Source organism: Carassius gibelio, chromosome B3 (genome assembly GCF_023724105.1).
Source record: "Carassius gibelio isolate Cgi1373 ecotype wild population from Czech Republic chromosome B3, carGib1.2-hapl.c, whole genome shotgun sequence".
Classification (NCBI taxonomy): domain Eukaryota; kingdom Metazoa; phylum Chordata; class Actinopteri; order Cypriniformes; family Cyprinidae; genus Carassius; species Carassius gibelio.
This window is the reverse complement of record NC_068398.1, coordinates 54529518-54549554: the sequence shown is the minus strand read 5'-3', so window position 1 is coordinate 54549554 and position 20037 is coordinate 54529518. Positions and strand designations below refer to the sequence as shown.

Sequence of the window (20037 nt, the reverse complement as noted above, 5' to 3'; positions counted from 1 at the left end):
AATCTGATTACATTTATATTCAAAGGATTTCATGTTTATTTTGAAGTTGAGATATAAAATAACTAAAATCATCTGTTGAAAATGAATAAATAAATGAATGAAAATGCGAGTGATGATATTGTGAACTATAAGATGTTAGGAGAGATCAGCTTCGACTCACCTGAAGATCCTTTTTCGCAGCAAGAAACAGATCAACACCAGAAGAAAAATGACAATAAGAGCAGAAATCCACCACCACTCATCTACATATGTCAGAGACAAAAAAATTCAACTCAGCGATTTAATACATAAACTGATGAAAATTATAAATATTAAAAACGCAGTTTACCTGAGAGCTGGAGATCTGGAGTCACTTCATTCAGAACATCTTTAAAAACACACACAGTTCAAAAACATGAGTCAATACGAGAGAGAAGACTGAAAGTAGATTGAGTGTGAACCAGATCCGCAGTGTTTTATTGGTGAATAATCGGATGTTTATCAGCTGAAACTCACCTGGGTTTGGAGTCGCTGCAGTTTCATTCCTCACTGAAACACACAATTATCATGATTCACTTGAAGATTCAGTTCAACACAGAGTTTAATCTCAATCAGCAGGACACACTGATGTGTTGTTTTACTGATTCTCTCACCTCTATATGCGGTCACATGACTGAAATAAGTCTGAAATGAGAGAAAGAAGCATTAGAGCAGCTTTTTTAATGTTAATAAAGGGTTACATATTGAACAGATGAATGTTGAGAGAGATTGAGTTAATTTACTCTATCAGCAGATTCGTTGATGATCTCATGATTCAGATTCACACAGCGAGACGTGACGAGATGACCAGATTTCACAGCCATTGCAGGAGCAATCAGTTTTTGAGGATCTGAAGGATCTGCTATCTTCAGTCCATCCTGATCAAATACCACTGGTGATAATTATACAGTGTGTGTGTATGTGTGTGTGTGAATAATGGTGTAGTTTAAGATCAGAAACACTCACCTCTAAATACCAGCCCTGCTCATTGTCAACACTGAGAGTTTGATTCATTATAAAAGGCAGAATCACATACAGAAAACCCTCTGGAGTCTGAATATCTGCACATGACACATTGACGACATCCATATTTCGAAACTGAAAAGAGGGGGGAAAATATTTAAAACAAAGAATCAAGTGACTTTATTATATTATTAAATCACAATTGTACAAATGCATAACCATTTAAAAAAATAATAAAAAAAATGGTGAAAGTGTCAAGACTCAAGAGCCTTATTTCTTTTCATAAACCATAAATTATGTTTTGAAGTGTAGATTTTCAGAGTCTTTTCCTCTTGCAAGGCCTTTGTACTGTTTGTACTGTTTCAGAAGACTTGCATGAGCCATATTTACTACATATTTACTATTATATTTTTGGATCCTCACAGGATCACAACTCACTATCATTATACTGAAAAGAAAAATATCGGGTATATAATATCAGATTTTTGTTTTTTCAGAGTCTTGGCTTTGGCTTTGGCTTAACGCGTTTTTGTTGCAGATATTCTAATGCTGCTCTCAGGGCACCTTACCGTAACTCCGTGCAATCATTTGCTGCTCTTAGCGCGTTTTTGTTGCAGATATTCTAATGCTGCTCTCAGGGCACATTACCGTAATTCCGTGCAATCATTTGCTGCTCTCAGCGCGTTTATGTTGCAGATATTCTAATGCTGCTCTCAGGGCACCTTACCGTATCTTCTTGCAATCATTTGCTGCTCTTAGCACATTTTTGTTGCAGATATTCTAATGCTGCTCAGAGGGCACCCTATGATATTAGATCTACAATTGGCAGCTCTAAGGGTATTTTTGCAGCATGAATTCTAATACTGCACTCAGGGCACCTTACTGTATCTCCATGCAACATTCATTTGCTGCTCTTAGTGCATTTTTGTTGCAGATATTCTAATGCTGCTCTCAGGGCACCTTACCGTATCTCCATGCAATCATTTGCTGCTCTAAGTGCATTTTTGTTGCAGATATTCTAATGCCACCCTCAGGGCACCTTACCGTATCTTCGTGCAATCATTTGCTGCTCTTAGCGCGTTTTTGTTGCAGATATTCTAATGCTGCTCTCAGGGCACCTTACCGTATCTTCGTGCAATCATTTGCTGCTCTTAGCGCTGTTATGTTGCAGATATTCTAATGCTGCTCAGAGGGCACCCTATGATATTAGATCTACAATTGGCAGCTCTAAGGGTATTTTTGCAGCATGAATTCTAATGCTGCTCTCAGGGCACCTTACCGTATCTCCGTGCAATCATTTGCTGCTCTTAGCGCTGTATTGTTGCAGATATTCTAACGCTGCTCTGAGGGCACCTTACCGTAACTCCATGCAATCATTTGCTGCTCTTAACGCGTCTTTGTTGCAGATATTCTAACGCTGCTCTCGGGGCACCTTACCGTATCTCCATGCAATCATTTGCTGCTCTTAACGCGTTTTTGTTGCAGATATTCTAACGCTGCTCTGAGGGCACCTTACCGTATCTCCATGCAATCATTTGCTGCTCTCAGCGCGTCTTTGTTGCAGATATTCTAACGCTGCTCTCGGGGCACCTTACCGTATCTCCATGCAATCATTTGCTGCTCTTAACGCGTTTTTGTTGCAGATATTCTAACGCTGCTCTGAGGGCACCTTACCGTATCTCCATGCAATCATTTGCTGCTCTCAGCGCGTCTTTGTTGCAGATATTCTAACGCTGCTCTCGGGGCACCTTACCGTATCTCCATGCAATCATTTGCTGCTCTCAGCGCGTCTTTGTTGCAGATATTCTAACGCTGCTCTCGGGGCACCTTACCGTATCTCCATGCAATCATTTGCTGCTCTTAACGCGTCTTTGTTGCTGATATTCTAACGCTGCTCTCGGGGCACCTTACCGTATCTCCATGCAATCATTTGCTGCTCTTAACGCGTCTTTGTTGCAGATATTCTAACGCTGCTCTCGGGGCACCTTACCGTGTCTCCATGCAATCATTTGCTGCTCTTAACGCGTTTTTGTTGCAGATATTCTAATGCTGCTCTGAGGGCACCTTACTGTAACTCCATGCAATCATTTGCTACTCTTAGCGCATTTTTGTTGCAAATATTCTATTGCTGCTCTCAGGGCACCTTACCATATCTCCATGCAATAATTTGCACCTTATGACATTCGATCTACAATTGGCTGCTCTAAGGACATTTTTCTGCATCCTTACTCACATTTTAATACTGTTCTCAGGACACCTTGTAGTATCTGCATGAAACATGAATTGGCTGCTCTAAGGACATTTTCGCTCAAAGCATTCTAGTACTGCTCTCAGGGGACCGAATTAGATTTACATCCAACATTAATTGGGTGCTCTATGGGCATTCGTTGCACACTTTCTTATACTACTGCCTCCCTTCTCGTATACATTCTAATACTGCTCTTAGAGCACCTTATCTAAATGTAATATCTAAATGTAATAACACAAATCTCAGGAAACTTCATATGCTACTTTCTGTGTAGTACTGAAATTTGCAAACATACAACTAGTTTTCTTCTAATCTAGTAACATTCAGGTATGCTGTGTCTATTTCTGAAGTGTTTTGTAAAATTATTGTTTGCTTAAAGCTGTTTTGTTTATATCAACTGCAGATTATGGAGCAGCTATGGATCGAGGGCATCCGAAGGAAACTGAGAATAGAAAAAGATTCCCGTGTTTCCACAGATATCAAAATTGTTCATGGGGACAAGAAAACTGAGTTTATGGAGAACTATGTAGAAGAACTACAGAAGAAAACAAAGACCTTTTTCTTGGCAGCAAAACAGAGCAGCAAAAATTATTATTTCCATGCCTGTGAAAGAGGCAACAAACCAAAAGGAAAAAGCATGGGCAAGGCATGTGAAACAAGGGCCAATTCCTGTGAAGCCTATGTGTCATTTAAATTTATAGAGGAGACCGGTTTCACAGCAGTAGTAGTTCGGCAGCAATTAACACACACAGGACATGATTTGTCAAACCCTGAAGAGAGGAAGAAAAATGCAATTAATCCAGAATTGTTAGGATTTGTCGAAATATGGCTCACACAAGGTCTATCCATATCACAGATTGTCATAAAAAGTTGTGATTGGGCATGTAGTCGGGGTTACACCGATAAGCATGACAGACGTTTCTTCCTAACTCCAGAAGATGTAAGGTTGGTAAAACGCCATCTCCGCATCTTCACTTTGCCGGACATTAATGATGCTGTGAGTGTGGAAAAGCTGGTGACAGGTGAACTGAAAGAAAATATTTGCTTTTTTCAACCTTTGACAAAAGACCAGCCACTGGTTATTGTTGTCCAGACACCACAACAGAAGGCTCTACTCCAAGAGAACCCCCACCCCATGGTTTTTATGGATGCATCCTACAAAGGTTTGACATCATATGGGTATGCACTGTATGCCCTTGTACTTGTCAATCAAACTGGAAGAGGAGTGCCATTTGCGTACCTAATAATGAGCCAGGAATCCTCAGCAATAGTTGAGCTTTGCTTGAACATGCTTTGTTCAAGAAATCCAAACTTTTACCCAAGGTGAGAACAGTTCTTTTCAAAAGTCCAATACCCATACAAGCACAAAAGAGTTGTAATACTGAGAGATAACTGATTACCTTTTATAACTTAAACAATTTTCAACTTAATACATTTGCCTAGATGAAATTGTGATACTCCAGTATTCTGCAATATTATTATTGGACTTATTTTTCCTAGGTCAGTTATGATCGACAGAGACTTAAAAGAGCTCAATGCCATAAGAGAAGTTTTCCCCAAAACCAAAGTTCTCCTCTGTTGGTTTCATGTTCTCCAGGTACTGATTGCATTTCAGAAATGCACAAGAAGGTCCTTTGAACATTCTCTTTGGTTGTAAATAAATTGATTTACAATTTTGATATCATATGCCTGCTGTAGCTTCTGAAAAAACAATGGAGCCTCATTTAAAGTGCCATATATTGTCTATTAAAGGCTGTACATCGCTGGGTTACATCAAGAGATGGTGGGAACCTGTCACCTGACAAAAGACATGTCGTCATTCATGCCATGACCTCAATGAAAGCTTGCATGACGGTAACTACAATAGATATATAAAATTGTATGTGTCTCAATATCTGGTATTACCCATGTTTCGTCTTTGTTGGGTACTCTAAACTGGCAGCCATAATATATGATATGGTTTGATTTCAGGAGGAAGATTTTGTGACCGTTTCCACTAGTGTGTGCAATGACCTTGATGCCCAGCTTGGCAGCAATCGAGTGACAACATACCTGAAGGTGCACTGGCTTCCACATGCAGCACTATGGGCCAATTTTGGACGACTATTTGAGCACAACAACAGCGACACCAACAACAAGGCAGAGAGGTAGTCAAAGATTAATAATCATGTTTTTTCCAAACATTACAATGCATGATATAAAACAAAAAGTAACTCATGATTGGGAACATTTGGTTCCCTAGATGGCATATTTCTCTTCTAGTCTGCCACTGAACACAATTTTTCTGGTCACATTTGGAACTTTTTTTTTTTTGTATTTACATATTAAGTTATCATTTCCAAAGTTTCCAATATCAGAATCTTAGCTCCCCAAGACTGAGTGAGTATTGTTTTCTCAATCTGTGAATTAATCATAACGGTATATTATTGTTTTCCCCTTTTAGGTTTTTTCTTGCGCTGAAATACTAGTTCCTAAGGGGAGAGGCAAACAGAAGAGTTGATCAACTTCTTCACTTGCTATGTGGTGATATTCAAAAATATTATTGGTAAGGCATTTGGTAATGTTATCTTTCAGATACTTGAAACGACTAATTCTATGCTCACAATACTGTCCTCTGTTACATGTCCTGCATGAATGGAATTAAATGAGAATTGAATTAAAAATGATCAATTTCTGTGATTTAAAAAGGTCAATACTATATTTAATTTTATACACAATAATGCCTGTTATCCTCAGACTAAATGCTCTTTTGTTAATGTAGCTACATGGACGACTTGGCAGACGCAGGAAGACTGAGGATCTCCTTGTCAGCATCAACATCTTCAGCAGCCAACACAGTGGGACAGCAGATCCTGACAAATGAGCAAGGAATGTGCTCTGTGCAAACAGGGGCAGGGCCCAGCTCAGATTCAACTTGGAATACTGTGGATCTAGTCAAGATGCAGTGTGACTGTGGATGGTATGATAAGGGAAATGTATGCACACATATTGTCTCCGCATACACTGAAGCACAGAAATGTATTGATATTGCACAGCTACGTGCTGACATGGCTAGAGATATTGTTGCCAAAAACCAGTACCACATTGATGGTGATTTCATTACTGTTCACCCCACTGATGTAAGTGCCACATTTGTATTTACTGGTGAACCTGCCTTTTGTACCTGTGCTGTCAACAGTTACGGTCAAAAGTGTGTGTGCTTACATGTTGCTGACTGCCTGCAAACTACCAACAATTCACATTCTACATGTCCCACTGATGGAAACGAAAATATGTTTGTGCCAACAAATGTCACTGCACAAGTTCAACTTCAGTCTATGTTGACAGATTTACTGGAGTGGAGCAAATCAGAAAATTACATGTATAGTAGTGACCTGTACACTACAGTGAAGAGGGCACACACAGTGGCCTTCAATCGTTTTGGCATTGTGTCAAGAAAACGAAAAATACATGCACTTCATGCTTATCGCCAGCGGATAGAGCAAGCCAAACGAGAGCTTTACAAAAAGCGCAAAACAAGAAGATACAAGCGCTAAATAATAATAATAAACAGATTTAACCAAAAAAGATTGTTTAATTGCATTTTTGCATTGATTTAACAATGTACAGTACAGTGAACAGTTAACTGCAGTGTAATTGTGTCAGAAATAGTGTCAAAATTCAATTTTCTAGAGCCCTTGCTTTTGCAACAAGGCACTCTCTGATGATCTGAAACACAACCTGGCATACTTGGGGTCCAAGTGTGTGTGTGACCTTTGAATACATGTCCACTTTGTCACCCAACACTTGTTCGATTATATCGAGTTCAGCACTGTAAACAAAAGAAATCTGAGTTGTTACATTATAAACAGTACAATTACAAATTAAATGAAAGCACTGGCAAAACAATATTATGCCAATTCAGAAGGAGAAAGACTTAAAAAGTGGAAGGATAAAGATATCTGTATGCATATTTTACCTCAAGTCATGATCCTCTCTTCTGCAGCCTCGCTCGGCCAGCTGCTTGCCTATGATTTTGAAGGGTATTTCCTTAGTCAAATATCCTAGGTCTTTAGCAAGACCTTGGCACTCCTCTGTGTCATAAAAGGAGCAAATGAGTAAATGAGACATTAACATGTTACTAACATAATTTATATTTTGGTGACTAAACAGTTTACATTTTGTTAAACTGTATGGTCATTGGAATTTGTTTGCCTATGCCTCATTCATTCACCTAGGCTACATATGCCTCCATCATGGCTGACATTCTAAAACTTGCAGTTCTACAACCTTTGGTGGGACACCTAATTCAGTAATATGGGAATCTGTTTGAATGTACACCTTTAAGAAATCACCTAGTTCTGACTGCATATATGTTACCTTCAACTAGTTTGGTGCACATTGTAGTGTTTGAGCCATACGGACTCAGATGCACCCCTGCCTCTTTCAATTCCCTCACAAGCTCCTTTTTTTTCCCCTTTGCCTTCCTCAAATAAGTCACCATGAGGTGACCAGAGAATTTCTCTGGTGCAGAGCATCTCCTCTGCAGCTCCTCTACTGAAACAAAGTGCCTGTGCAATCATAACACATCATTTTTTGTGAACATCAAAAACCAACATATCTGTAGACAAAGATCATCTATAAAACCATGAGGCTTAAGTGAACAACATCATATTGTTGGACAAATAAGCCATTACTCATTACTCTACTCTACATAGTTTGTAGTTTTACCTGTTTTTTGCATTAGTTGCATTAGGCACATAACACACATTTTACTGATTTTATCTGCACTCTTGCCTCTATCAAGTCAGTTTGTCATATAAAAAGGAACACCCACCCAACCCAACTCTAGCTGTAGCATTACCAACCTTTTAGCTTTCTTTGAAGACGCCACCTTCAACAGGCTATCCACATAGAATCCATCTTCAATAAAGAATACATACACATGTTGTTAAATGTTATTTCAGCTCAGTGTCATTCCAATGTTAATAATGAAATATTTATTGGCACCCCTATTCAAATTAGAGAGTAGAGTGGTGTGCAACATCCCAAAAAAATCAATGGTATCAAATATAGTAGAAGAGGTATTCTGCCCCGTGTTTATGCTCCTAAAGGATATTTATTTACTTGAAAAAAATGCAAGGTTTCAATCCCATCGGATCTTCATTAGGCATTGAAAACAGAGACGGCCTGTATTACATGACTGCACACTCACGTTCAAGTAGTCTATGTACATCTGTATGTGTGCATGAGAAGAGGTGCACAGCTGCTTTGTGATTACACAAGCTTTGTACATAAGTCCCATGCTCTTTTTAAATCCAGATGCTAGAGATGATTAATACTACAGGAATGAGATGTGGAGTCGTGCATATACATAATAATAAAGCTTCATTGCAGACACAGGTCCATATAACACCACATAAAGTATAAATAGTATAGTGTGTTCTGCTCCTTCTATACTCACTCGGATTACAAAATATCTTATTTGAGCCAAACGTTGTATATGTGTGCCAGCAAGTTAAGTCCATCCTATCCAACTTACATGTATAGATAGAATATAAAGTACAGTATCATAATATTATATACCCTTTTTTTCCGATGCCTCCTCTTTCTCCTCTTCCTCTGCACCTGATGTATCTGCATCATTTGCACATAGCAGACATTTGAATTTACATTCAAATTTTATAAATAAAAAAGATGATCCTGAATAACTCAACAAAACTAATTAATTGTTTACCTGCAACAACCTCCACCTTTGTTTTTGCTACTATTGTGACGTGAAAAAAAATGTTACTCTGAGGAAACAAAGGGTGTGTGAGTATCTGAATAAAATCTCTGAAACACATGTTTTACCTTCAACTGCCTCTGCAGTCTCCATCTCAGCTGTTTCTGCCTCTGTTAATACATGTTAATACACAATAATCTACATTGGAAATACATGACATTCTCAAATTGTGATTTTCAATAAGTTTTTCAGTCACCTTCAACATGGGTGCCTACAATTTTGTTGGGTGCTAAATGGAACATTAAATTTCTTGTGTAATGTAACGTGCATGAAAAGAATATAAAATACTGTATGTAAAGTACAGTATTTAATATAAAGTACAGTATCATAATATTATACCGGTACCCATTTTCTCCGATGCTGTCTCCTCCTCTTCAAATGCATCTGATGTATCTGCATCATTTGCACATAGCAGACAGGACGTCAAATTGACATTCACATTTTATAAATAAAAATGATGATCCTGTATAACTCAAAAAACTAATTAATTGTTTACCTGCAACAAACTCCACCTTCGTTTTTGCTACTATTGAGACGTGAAAAAAAATGTTACTCTGAGGAAACAAAGGGTGTGTGAGTAACTGAATAAAATCTCTGAAACACATGTTTTACCTTCAACTGCCTCTGCAGTCTCCATCTCAACTGTTTCTGCCTCTGTTAAAACATGAAAAGAATCTACATTGGAAATATATGACATTCTCAAATTGTGATTTTCAATAAGTTTTTCAGTCACCTTCAACATGGGTGCCTACAAATTTGTTGGGTCCTAAATGGAACATTAAATTTCTTGTGTAATGTAACGTGCATGAAAAGAATATAAAATACTGTATGTAAAGTACAGTATTTAATATAGAGTACAGTATCATAATATTATATACCGATACCCATTTTCTCAGATGCTGTCTCCTCCTCTTCAAATGCATCTGATGTATCTGCATCATTTGCACATAGCAGACAGGACGTCAAATTGACATTCACATTTTATAAATAAAAATGATGATCCTGCATAACTCAAAAAACTAATTAATTGTTTACCTGCAACAAACTCCACCTTCGTTTTTGCTACTATTGAGACGTGAAAAAAAATGTTACTCTTAGGAAAAAAAGGGTGTGTGAGTAACCGAATAAAATCTCTGAAACACATGTTTTACCTTCAACTGCCTCTGCAGTCTCCATCTCAGCTGTTTCTGCCTCTGTTAAAACATGAAAAGAATCTACATTAGAAATTGGAAATTTTTCAGCCACCTTCAACAGGGGTGCCTACAAATTTGTTGGGCACTGTATGAAACGTTATATTGCTTGTTTAATGTAACGTGCATAAATAGAATATGAAATACAGTATGTCTAGCCACTGCAATCCAACTAACATCAGTAACAACACTGGGGCCAACTAAGAGTAGCCTTCGTAAACAAACCTGTCTGTTTGTGTGTGTGTTGTCCTACCTGGTTTTGGACTCTTTTCTGTAGAGCAGAATGAGCATGTCTCCTGCAAAAGATTTTGCATGATAAATAGTTATGCAAAGTACATATCAAATTATTCTTTTGTCACAGACCAGTCATGGGAGTCATTCAAATTAAGTCCCAGTCCCTGATGAGGTGGAGTTTGGCTTATCAACACATCATGACACTTCACATGTGACCCCTAGTCATCACAGATTCAACTGCTGATTCACTCTTCACCCACGGATTATGTTAATGACTCCCTGGACTAATATGTGACAAAAGAATCGTCTGATGTGTACTTGTCTTTAATCTGACAGCGGAATGTTGCTTTAGATAAAATATCATTAGCACTTGCCTTTTTCTTCCCTGACATCTTCTTGTAGCAGACTGTACAAATGCCTGAACTATCTGAAAAAAAAAAAAATGCTTTGGATAACACAAACACATTAAAAGCAACCATAACCTTCACATATTTCAAGAGCCATAACTAGTCCAAAGTATGACATCCTCCGAATTTACTAGTTAAAGCTATCACTCCAAATCATCAGTGACTTAACCTTAATGCAGGGAGCGAAAGATAGCCAGCAGAGCTCAATAAGTACAAATGTATACTACTTACCAAGGGATTTAAACAACAAAATCCCAAGTCTCTCCCGCTCTTGGGAGATGGGGAGGCATTGGAGGTGACCTTGTTGTCCCTGGAGGATCATTTCTGCAAACTAAAAGTGCAACAGAAAGTCTATTTTAATTAAATAACATCACTTATAATAACTGAACATTATAGAGCAGGCAAGATCCATTAATATTTAATCTGCAACTTCCATTCAAAATTGCTCAAGTTAAAGTGAAAACTAAAAATATCTATATTTTCAAAAGACAACAGAAACATTATGCAGAAAATGACCAAATTGTACCATTATTGAGAACACTCCACATGACACAGAGTCATTTTGCAAGTCATGGTCCCTGTTTATGAACTTCCAGGGCCCTTGGCAGCCTCTGCTAGCAGCAAATAAGCTGAAAGATTAGAGAATATAATTATGAAAGAGATCTCTACTGAGTTTTCATTACCTCATTTTATAGTGCAATACAAAAACCATGTACCTCCAATTTTCGATGATTTGGGAGCAACGCTGTGGATGCTCCCCCAATGAGTCAATGTATGTAATGGTTCCCTCTTTCAAGTTGCAATGCTATATAGAAGATGGGAAAACATATGAGAAAGGTCTGAAGGGCAGTTTCAACCAATCTTGAAATTACTGTATTGAAAATCATTGAAATTTTAAAATGTCAACCACAAACAGCTCAAACACCACAAATGAGAATGGCACGATAGCATCAATAATGATAACTAATGTGTGATGCTATTTTGCACATGGCATGAACGACGCGTGTCTGTTGCTTGGCAGCTGCATGGCGTTTCTATGTCTTTGCTTACCAGAAGTGTCTCTGATGCCTCGTTTTTTTTTCCCCACTTCATTTTTTTCTTCACTGTTTTGTATGGAAACACTTCCAACATGCTTGCGTGTGGCGTGAAAAATAGTAGTTAGTACTATTCCTAGCATGCACACGTTTGAGATGTGCTTGTCACGCAGGCGGTGTGCAAGTTCTAACCTGTTAAGATTGGAGTTGAAATAAAAACAGACACGCCACGAAGCTGACACGCTTACACCACACACCCGGTGTGAAACGGGCCTAATAGTCTCTACATAACTTAACAGCAACCTACAAAGAGGGTCCAGTGGCACTCTCCCACCAAGTAGGGCCCGAAGATGGCACTGGCTCCTTTAAGAATGTTTTTCTGACAGGGAATGAAGAAAACATTCATGAACAAGCAAATACACAAACTTTACACCCAATATATTCTGTACCACTGAACAATAACTTTAAACAGGCACATAGCTCTTACTTTTAGAAAATAAGTGCTCCTGGCCCTGGAGCTGCCTTCCAAAATCAGGCGCATAGCCTGGCTATTTATGGGCTCTGTCCCAGGCTGGCTCTAAGTGAGGAAGAGAAATGGTTTAAGTCATTAAATTATGATATGTCTATATCTGATGTATGTATATGTGTGTGTGTGTGTGTGTGTGTGCGTGTGAGAGAGAGTATTATAAAGGTATGGGTTACCCTGCTGATTATGTAAAATAGGGCATCCATTACCTGAGGAAGTAATACATAAATATATAAACTACAATAAGTCACAATAGAGTCAAGTTGAAGTGAAAAGTTGATACAGTTATACAACCTATAATTTTTTAAAAGAAATAGAAAATTACCTCATCTGGAAGTTCAGATGGGCCTACAAGGGCCTCCAAACTGCCCAGAAAGACTTTAAATGGCCCAACTGTCCCAAGGACATCTTCACGATGACGTCCTTGGGACTTCAGTGTTTCTAAGACTGCATGGATAAAGAAATTAAGTCCCAAAATAGGTAATCTTACTTAGGCTAATAGCACAAATTTAATCCAATCAACTAGTACACGTAGCATACAAAACTACTGTAAAGTATTGTTGGCAATTCAGTGACTTCGTTTTTTTTTCTCTGGTGACTAGAATTCACATTTTATAGACTAGCAACTTTTTTGCCCAGTTTTTTATGTTTTTTGTTGAGAAACATCAAAATATGTAGTCTAACTTCCCTACAGCTCTCTGTCTGTGAGTTAGTGATGTCACACAAGCCTTAAATGGGCAGCTAGAGAATATGGGCAACCGTTTTAGCCAAATGTACTATGATGAAGCAAGTCAGGGGCCACATATTGTGCAATTTATACATAGCCTAGTTGTGTTGAGTTGAATGCCATGCCAATGATGTTTCTTGTTACAGTATTTCACTGATTTTTGGTAGACTACAGCCTCATCATGGGCCTATTACATAAATGTAATTGAAACACTGCAAGGGCTGCATCTGGCCCAGGACCTTATGTTGTCCATGAATATGATCATACTAAAAACACCAACTAAAAAAAGTACCAGTATGTGCTGTACCTGTTCAGATGTAAATATGCGAATTACGCAGACAATATCATTATGTATGCAGATGATGCAAATATGACTAAAATGTATTAGGAAAAAAAATAGTATAAGAATAACTTACTGTTCATTTGGGTTGGTCAAGTTTTCCAAACTAGACAAAAGACAAAAAACTTCAGTAAAGTTCAAATATAATTCCCAAGTATATTTTACATAGTAAGTATACTAATACCAATGCACTAGTGGTATAAAGTGTACTACTTCAATATTTCTTGGGACTAAATTGGCCCACTTTTTAGTATATAAAAGTATACTTTTATGTATACTTTAAGTGTAAAAGTAGTAAAGTTTGAGTACATAAATAGTTTAGATTTAAGTTTTATTTTGTACTGCAAATATACTATAAGTGAACTTATAGATATACTAAAGGAATCCCTACAACATAAAGCCCAAATGATCATACATTATCCTAAAGAGATGCTACATTAACATCATACTTATAGTTTACTCTTTATATATTTTTTGCCACTTCAAAGTAGTATAGAATTGTAGATCTAATGTCATAATTTGCCCTGAGGGCGGCATTAGAATATCTGCAACAAAAATGCGCTAAGAGCAACAAATTAATGTTGCATGGAGATACGGTAAGGTACCCTGAGAGCAGCATTAGAATATCTGCAACAAAAACGCGCTTAGAGCAGCAAATGATTGCATGAAGATATGGTAAGGTGCCCTGAGGGTTGCATTAGAATATCTGCAACAAAAATGCGCTTATAGCAGCAAATGATTTCATGGAGTTACGGTAAGGTGCCCTGAGAGCAGCATTAGAATATCCGCAACATAACAGCACTAAGAGCAGCAAATGATTTCATGGAGGTACGGTAAGGTACCCTGAGAGCAGCATTAGAATATCTGCAACAAAAATGCGCTAAGAGCAGCAAATGATTGCATGGAGATACGGTAAGGTATCCTGAGAGCAGCATTAGAATATCTGCAACAAAAATGCGCTGAGAGCAGCAAATGATTGCACAGAGATACGGTAAGGTGCCCTGAGGGTGGCATTAGAATATCTACAACAAAAATGGACTAAGAGCAGCAAATGATTTCATGGAGGTACGGTAAGGTACCCTGAGAGCAGCATTAGAATATCTGCAACAAAAATACGCTAAGAGCAGCAAATGATTGCATGGAGATACGGTAAGGTATCCTGAGAGCAGCATTAGAATATCTGCAACAAAAATGCGCTAAGAGCAGCAAATGATTGCATGGAGATACGGTAAGGTATCCTGAGAGCAGCATTAGAATATCTGCAACAAAAATGCGCTGAGAGCAGCAAATGATTGCACAGAGATACGGTAAGGTGCCCTGAGGGTGGCATTAGAATATCTACAACAAAAATGGACTAAGAGCAGCAAATGACTGCATGGAGTTACGGTAAGGTGCCCTCAGAGCAGCATTAGAATATCTGCAACAAAAATGCGCTAAGAGCAGCAAATGATTGCATGGAGTTATGGTAAGGTGCCCTGAGGGTGGCATTAGAATATCTGCAACAAAAATGCGCTTATAGCAGCAAATGATTTCATGGAGTTACGGTAAGGTGCCCTGAGAGCAGCATTAGAATATCCGCAACATAACAGCACTAAGAGCAGCAAATGATTGCATGGAGATACGGTAAGGTGCCCTCAGAGCAGCATTAGAATATCTGCAACAAAAATGCGCTAAGAGCAGCAAATGAATGTTGCATGGAGATACAGTAAGGTGCCCTGAGTGCAGTATTAGAATTCATGCTGCAAAAATACCCTTAGAGCTGCCAATTGTAGATCTAATATCATAAGGTGCCCTCAGAGAAGCATTAGAATATCTGCAACAAAAATGCGCTAAGAGCAGCAAATGATTGCATGGACATACGGTAAGGTGCCCTCAGAGCAGCATTAGAATATCTGCAACAAAAATACGCTAAGAGCAGCAAATGATTGCATGGAGATATGGTAAGGTGCCCTGAGGGTTGCATTAGAATATCTGCAACAAAAATGCGCTTATAGCAGCAAATGATTGCATGGAATTACGGTAAGGTGCCCTGAGAGCAGCATTAGAATATCTGCAACAAAAATGCGCTGAGAGCAGCAAATGATTGCACAGAGATACAGTGAGGTGCCCTGAGGGTGGCATTAGAATATCTGCAACAAAAATGCGCTAAGAGCAACAAATGAATGTTGCATGGAGATACGGTAAGGTACCCTGAGAGCAGCATTAGAATATCTGCAACAAAAATGCGCTAAGAGCAGCAAATGATTGCATGGAGATACGGTAAGGTATCCTGAGAGCAGCATTAGAATATCTGCAACAAAAATGCACTGAGAGCAGCAAATGATTGCATGGAGTTACGGTAAGGTGCCCTCAGAGCAGCATTAGAATATCTGCAACAAAAATGCGCTGAGAGCAGCAAATGATTGCATGGAGTTACGGTAAGGTGCCCTCAGAGCAGCATTAGAATATCTGCAACAAAAATGCGCTAAGAGCAGCAAATGATTGCATGGAGTTATGGTAAGGTGCCCTGAGGGTGGCATTAGAATATCTGCAACAAAAATACGCTAAGAGCAGCAAATGATTGCATGGAGATACGGTAAGGTGCCCTGAGGGCAGTATTAGAATTCATGCTGCAAAAATACCCTTAAAGCAGCAAATTAATGTTGCATTTAAATACGACAAGGTGCTCTTAGACCAGTATTAGAATATATGCATCAAAAATGCACTAAAGTGCAGCTAAGCATTTTGTTGTTTATACAGCTATGACAAAATGCTCTGGGAATAGCAACAATACCACAGCAAAATTGTGCAATGACAGCAGCTTAACTTGCTATTATAGCCAGTAAAAGTTATAATAGAATATAAGCTAACATTAGCTATTATCCTTTCTCAGAGCTAGCTAGCTAATGTTCCGATTTAGCTTACTTACATCAGTTAGCTAGCTAGTTAAATAACAGCTCGATAGAAAAATTAAGCTTTAACCTTACTCGTTATATATACTTCATTATCTAGACATTTTAATGTAATAATCTAATATAGTTCAACATAAAACACAACATTACCTTAACTTAAGATCCAAATACTTCATTATTTTGACATTTTAATGTAATAATAAAATATAGTTCAACAGAAAACATAACATTACCTTAACTGCAACGATCTCCTTAGCGTGATGTCTCCCGCGTCCTGAGAAAAAAAAAATTCAAATAATCCATGTCCCGCCTCCTGCTGTCGCTGATTGGATGACTGAGAGAACCAATAAGATGCAATGCTGCCCTGAGAACATATTCCAATAACTAAAAGTCTAACCTGCTCTTTATTATGCTAGCCTACATTATTGAGGCAGCAGAGGGCGCCACTGTCACAGTCAAATGTAAATATTATAAGGCGCTTGCCTTGTTCAAATACTCACACTCGCGGTCTTTGCGCTTGAATTATTTGGTCCAAGTGTTTTTAAGTAAGTTTGAAGACCACAAGTGTGTCTAATGTTTCATTACCTAATGGGACTCACGCGTTGTAAAAATGCAAGTGTTTACAGAGTTATATTTTTATTTTCAATACTTTGCATTTAAAATTAACTTCTAAATGTCTGTTCAGTAGTCCCTATAAAATATAGTCCCTATTTTTATAGAAGAATAAAACGTCATCAGCATGCGCTAGTGATTAAAGAAAAGGAGCATGATGAATCACAGTTTTGCAGTTGTAGCTTTCTTTCGTTTGCTGGAAAAAAAGCGGATCTGTGAAAGAGGAAGTTAAACGAGTTTGAGGTGAGCAGTTTTATCTTTTAGTGCCACACGCTGATGTCAAGCCGAAAATCATGCAGTGTGTGGAACTAGCATGGGCGTAGGTTTAGGGGTTGACGCTAGGTACTAGTCCCTATCAGTATTTTGAGATGACAAATTTGTCCTCACCAATATTTAGCAAGCTCCTTTGAACTGCTATTTGTATCTTTGCACTGGTATTTGGATCGATTCTAACGGCCACGACGACAGTACAAGAAACGCTGTAATTTGATTGGCGCTGGGGTATCTGACAGGCTACACGCGCGGGCCGGGACTACTTTTGTGCTTGCACTAGCAGCGAGCGGGTGGTGTGTGTGTGTGCGACTGCCGACAGTAAGTTACCAGGGCTGTCTCTGTGCCACATACAAAGGCCAGTAAAAACATTTTAATATTCAGTTTTATTCTACCGTGGAAAATAGTATTAATTGGTGATAGTATGTGTTATCCAGGATGATAGAATGCTACGTTAGCAAGTAACTGAATGTCATTGATCCTGTACCTTAACTTGGAATCTTGCAGTCAACATAAACGTGAGTGTACTGGAGGGTAAATAGTGTTTATGATAGTTATTATATTTATTTATTTAGATTTGTTTCCTTGTGGCAGAGTATTTTTTGTTAGTGTAAATACTAATGTACATAATAATTTATGTTAATAAAACGTTTGGTTGTTCAGCATTACACAGTCAATCACCTTTATTTATATAGCGCTTTAAACAAAATACATTGCGTCAAAGCACTGAACAACATTAATTTGGAAAACAGTGTCTCAATAATTCAAAATGATAGGTAAAGGCAGTTCATCATTGAATTCAGTTATGTCATCTCTGTTCAGTTTAAATAGTGTCTGTGCATTTATTTGCAATCAAGTCAATGATATCGCTGTAAATGAAGTGACCCCAACTAAGCAAGCCAGAGGCGACAGCGGCAAGGAACCGAAACTCCATCAGTGACAGAGTGGAGAAAAAAACCTTGGGAGAAAACAGGCTCAGTTGGGGGGCCAGTTCTCCTCTGACCAGACGAAACCAGTAGTTCAATTCCAGGCTGCAGCAAAGTCAGATTGTGCAGAAGAATCATCTGTTTCCTGTGGTGTTGTCCTGGTGGTCCTCTGAGACAAGGTATTTACAGGGGATCTGTATCTGGGGCTCTTGTTGTCTTGGTCTCCGCTGTCTTTCAGGGCAGTAGAGGTCCTTTCTAGGTGCTGATCCACCATCTGGTCTGGATACGTTCTGGATCCAGGTGACTGCAGTGACCCTTTGATCTGGATACAGACTGGAGCTGGTGGCCACGGTGACCTCGGAACAAGAGAGAAACAGACAAATATTAGCGTAGATGCCATTCTTCTAATGATGTAGAAAGTACATAGGGTGTTATGTGAAGTGTTTCCGGTTCCGGTTTACCTAATTAATGCAGCCTAAAAATCCTTTAACGAATTTGGATATTAAAAGCATATTAGTATGTTATGTGTATGCCAGGTTAAAGATATTTAAATCTAGATTTCAATCTAGTCTTTAATCTAGATTTAAACTGCAAGAGTGTGTCTTCCTCCCAAACAATGTTAGGTAGGTTATTCCAGAGTTTAGGCGCCAAATAGGAAAAGGACCTGCCGCCCGCAGTTGATTTTGATATTCCAGGTATTATCAAATTGCCTGAATTTTGAGGATGTATCGGACGTAGAGGAGTATAATGTAAAAGGAGCTAATTCAAATACTGAAGTGCTAAACCATTTAGGGCTTTATAAGTAATAAGCAATATTTTAAAATCTATACGATGTTTGATAGGCAGCCAGTGCAGCGATGACAGGACTGGGCTAATATGGTCATACTTCCTGGTTCTAGTAAGAACTCTTGCTGCTGCATTTTGGACTAGCTGTAGTTTGTTTACTAAGCATGCAGAACAACCACCCAATAAAGCATTACAATAATCTAACCTTGAAGTCATAAATGCCTGGATTTATATTTCTGAATTTTACATTGAGAGCATGACCGTAATTTAGATATATTTTTGAGATGGAAAAATGCAGTTTTACAAATGCTAGAAACGTGGCTTTCTAAGGAAAGATTGCGTTCAAATAGCACACCTAGGTTCCTAACTGATGACGAAGAATTGACAGAGCAACCATCAAGTCTTAGACAGTGTTCTAGGTTATTACAAGCAGAGTTTTTAGGTCCTATAATTAACACCTCTGTTTTTTCTGAATTTAGCAGTAAGAAATTACTCGTCATCCAATTATTATTATTTTTTTTATATCGACTATGCATTCCATTAGTTTTTCAAATTGGTGTGTTTCACCGGGCCGCAAAGAAATATAGAGCTGAGTATCATCAGCATAACAGTGAAAGCTAACACCATGTTTCCTGATGATATCTCCCAAGGGTAACATATAAAGCGTGAAGAGTAGTGGCCTTAGTACTGAGCCTTGAGGTACTCCATACTGCACTTGTGATCGATATGATACATCTTCATTCACTGCTACGAACTGATGGCGGTCATATAAGTAAGATTTAAACCATGCTAATGCACTTCCACTGATGCTAACAAAGTGTTCAATTCTATGCAAAAGAATGCTGTGGTCAGTTTGTGTCAAACGCAGCACTAAGATCCAATAAAACTAATAGAGAGATACACCCACGATCAGATGATAACAGCAGATCATTTGTAACTCTAGGAGAGCAGTCTCAGTACTATGATACAGTCTAAATCCTGACTGGAAATCCTCACATATACCATTTTTCTCTAAGAAGGAATATAATTGTGAGTATACCACCTTTTCTAGTATCTTGGACAGAAAAGGGAGATTTGAGATTGGTCTATAATTAACTAGTT

The 20037-nt window shown here is 38.4% G+C and overlaps 2 protein-coding genes and 1 long non-coding RNA gene across 3 annotated transcripts; 1 reads left to right on the top strand and 2 right to left on the bottom strand.

Moving 5' to 3' along the window:
* The first annotated feature begins 3864 nt into the window (after positions 1–3864).
* LOC127952490 (uncharacterized) lies at positions 3865–6789 on the top strand. The gene is made up of 6 exons (XM_052550970.1): positions 3865–4552; positions 4730–4826; positions 4982–5083; positions 5201–5376; positions 5673–5774; positions 5991–6789. The coding sequence occupies exons 1-5, from the start codon at positions 3867–3869 to the stop codon at positions 5695–5697; spliced, it is 1086 nt and encodes a 361-aa protein (XP_052406930.1). The 5' UTR covers positions 3865–3866; the 3' UTR covers positions 5698–5774; positions 5991–6789.
* Positions 6790–7187: 398 nt separating this feature from the next.
* Positions 7188–14268, bottom strand: LOC127952491 (uncharacterized). Its single transcript, XM_052550971.1, has 18 exons — positions 13528–14268; positions 12710–12831; positions 12561–12593; positions 12346–12435; positions 12166–12237; positions 11541–11629; positions 11351–11453; positions 11056–11155; positions 10792–10844; positions 10437–10479; positions 9606–9647; positions 9490–9519; positions 9339–9386; positions 9062–9103; positions 8946–8975; positions 8795–8845; positions 8077–8131; positions 7188–7302 (listed from the first exon to the last, which is right to left on the bottom strand). Exons 1-18 carry the CDS (start codon positions 13532–13534, stop codon positions 7281–7283), a joined length of 1032 nt encoding a protein of 343 aa, XP_052406931.1. The 5' UTR covers positions 13535–14268; the 3' UTR covers positions 7188–7280.
* LOC127952498 (uncharacterized) lies at positions 9827–10165 on the bottom strand. The gene is made up of 3 exons (XR_008152972.1): positions 10145–10165; positions 10029–10058; positions 9827–9925 (listed from the first exon to the last, which is right to left on the bottom strand). It is a non-coding gene; the product is annotated as an uncharacterized LOC127952498 (long non-coding RNA).
* Positions 14269–20037: the final 5769 nt, after the last annotated feature.

What these genes read in the sequence shown, in the direction of transcription:
- LOC127952491 (XM_052550971.1), bottom strand. An exon ending in GGAGCACTTATTTTCTAAAA is followed by an intron (nt 12,238 to 12,345) that starts GTAAGAGCTATG and finishes ATTCCCTGTCAG; the next exon opens with AAAAACATTCTTAAAGGAGC. An exon ending in AGATGTCAGGGAAGAAAAAG is followed by an intron (nt 10,480 to 10,791) that starts GCAAGTGCTAAT and finishes AATCTTTTGCAG; the next exon opens with GAGACATGCTCATTCTGCTC.
- LOC127952490 (XM_052550970.1), top strand. Translation starts at nt 3,867, where the DNA reads ATGGGCAAGGCATGTGAAACAAGGGCCAATTCCTGTGAAGCCTATGTG. An exon ending in GTTGGTTTCATGTTCTCCAG is followed by an intron (nt 4,827 to 4,981) that starts GTACTGATTGCA and finishes TGTCTATTAAAG; the next exon opens with GCTGTACATCGCTGGGTTAC. An exon ending in ACCAACAACAAGGCAGAGAG is followed by an intron (nt 5,377 to 5,672) that starts GTAGTCAAAGAT and finishes TTCCCCTTTTAG; the next exon opens with GTTTTTTCTTGCGCTGAAAT.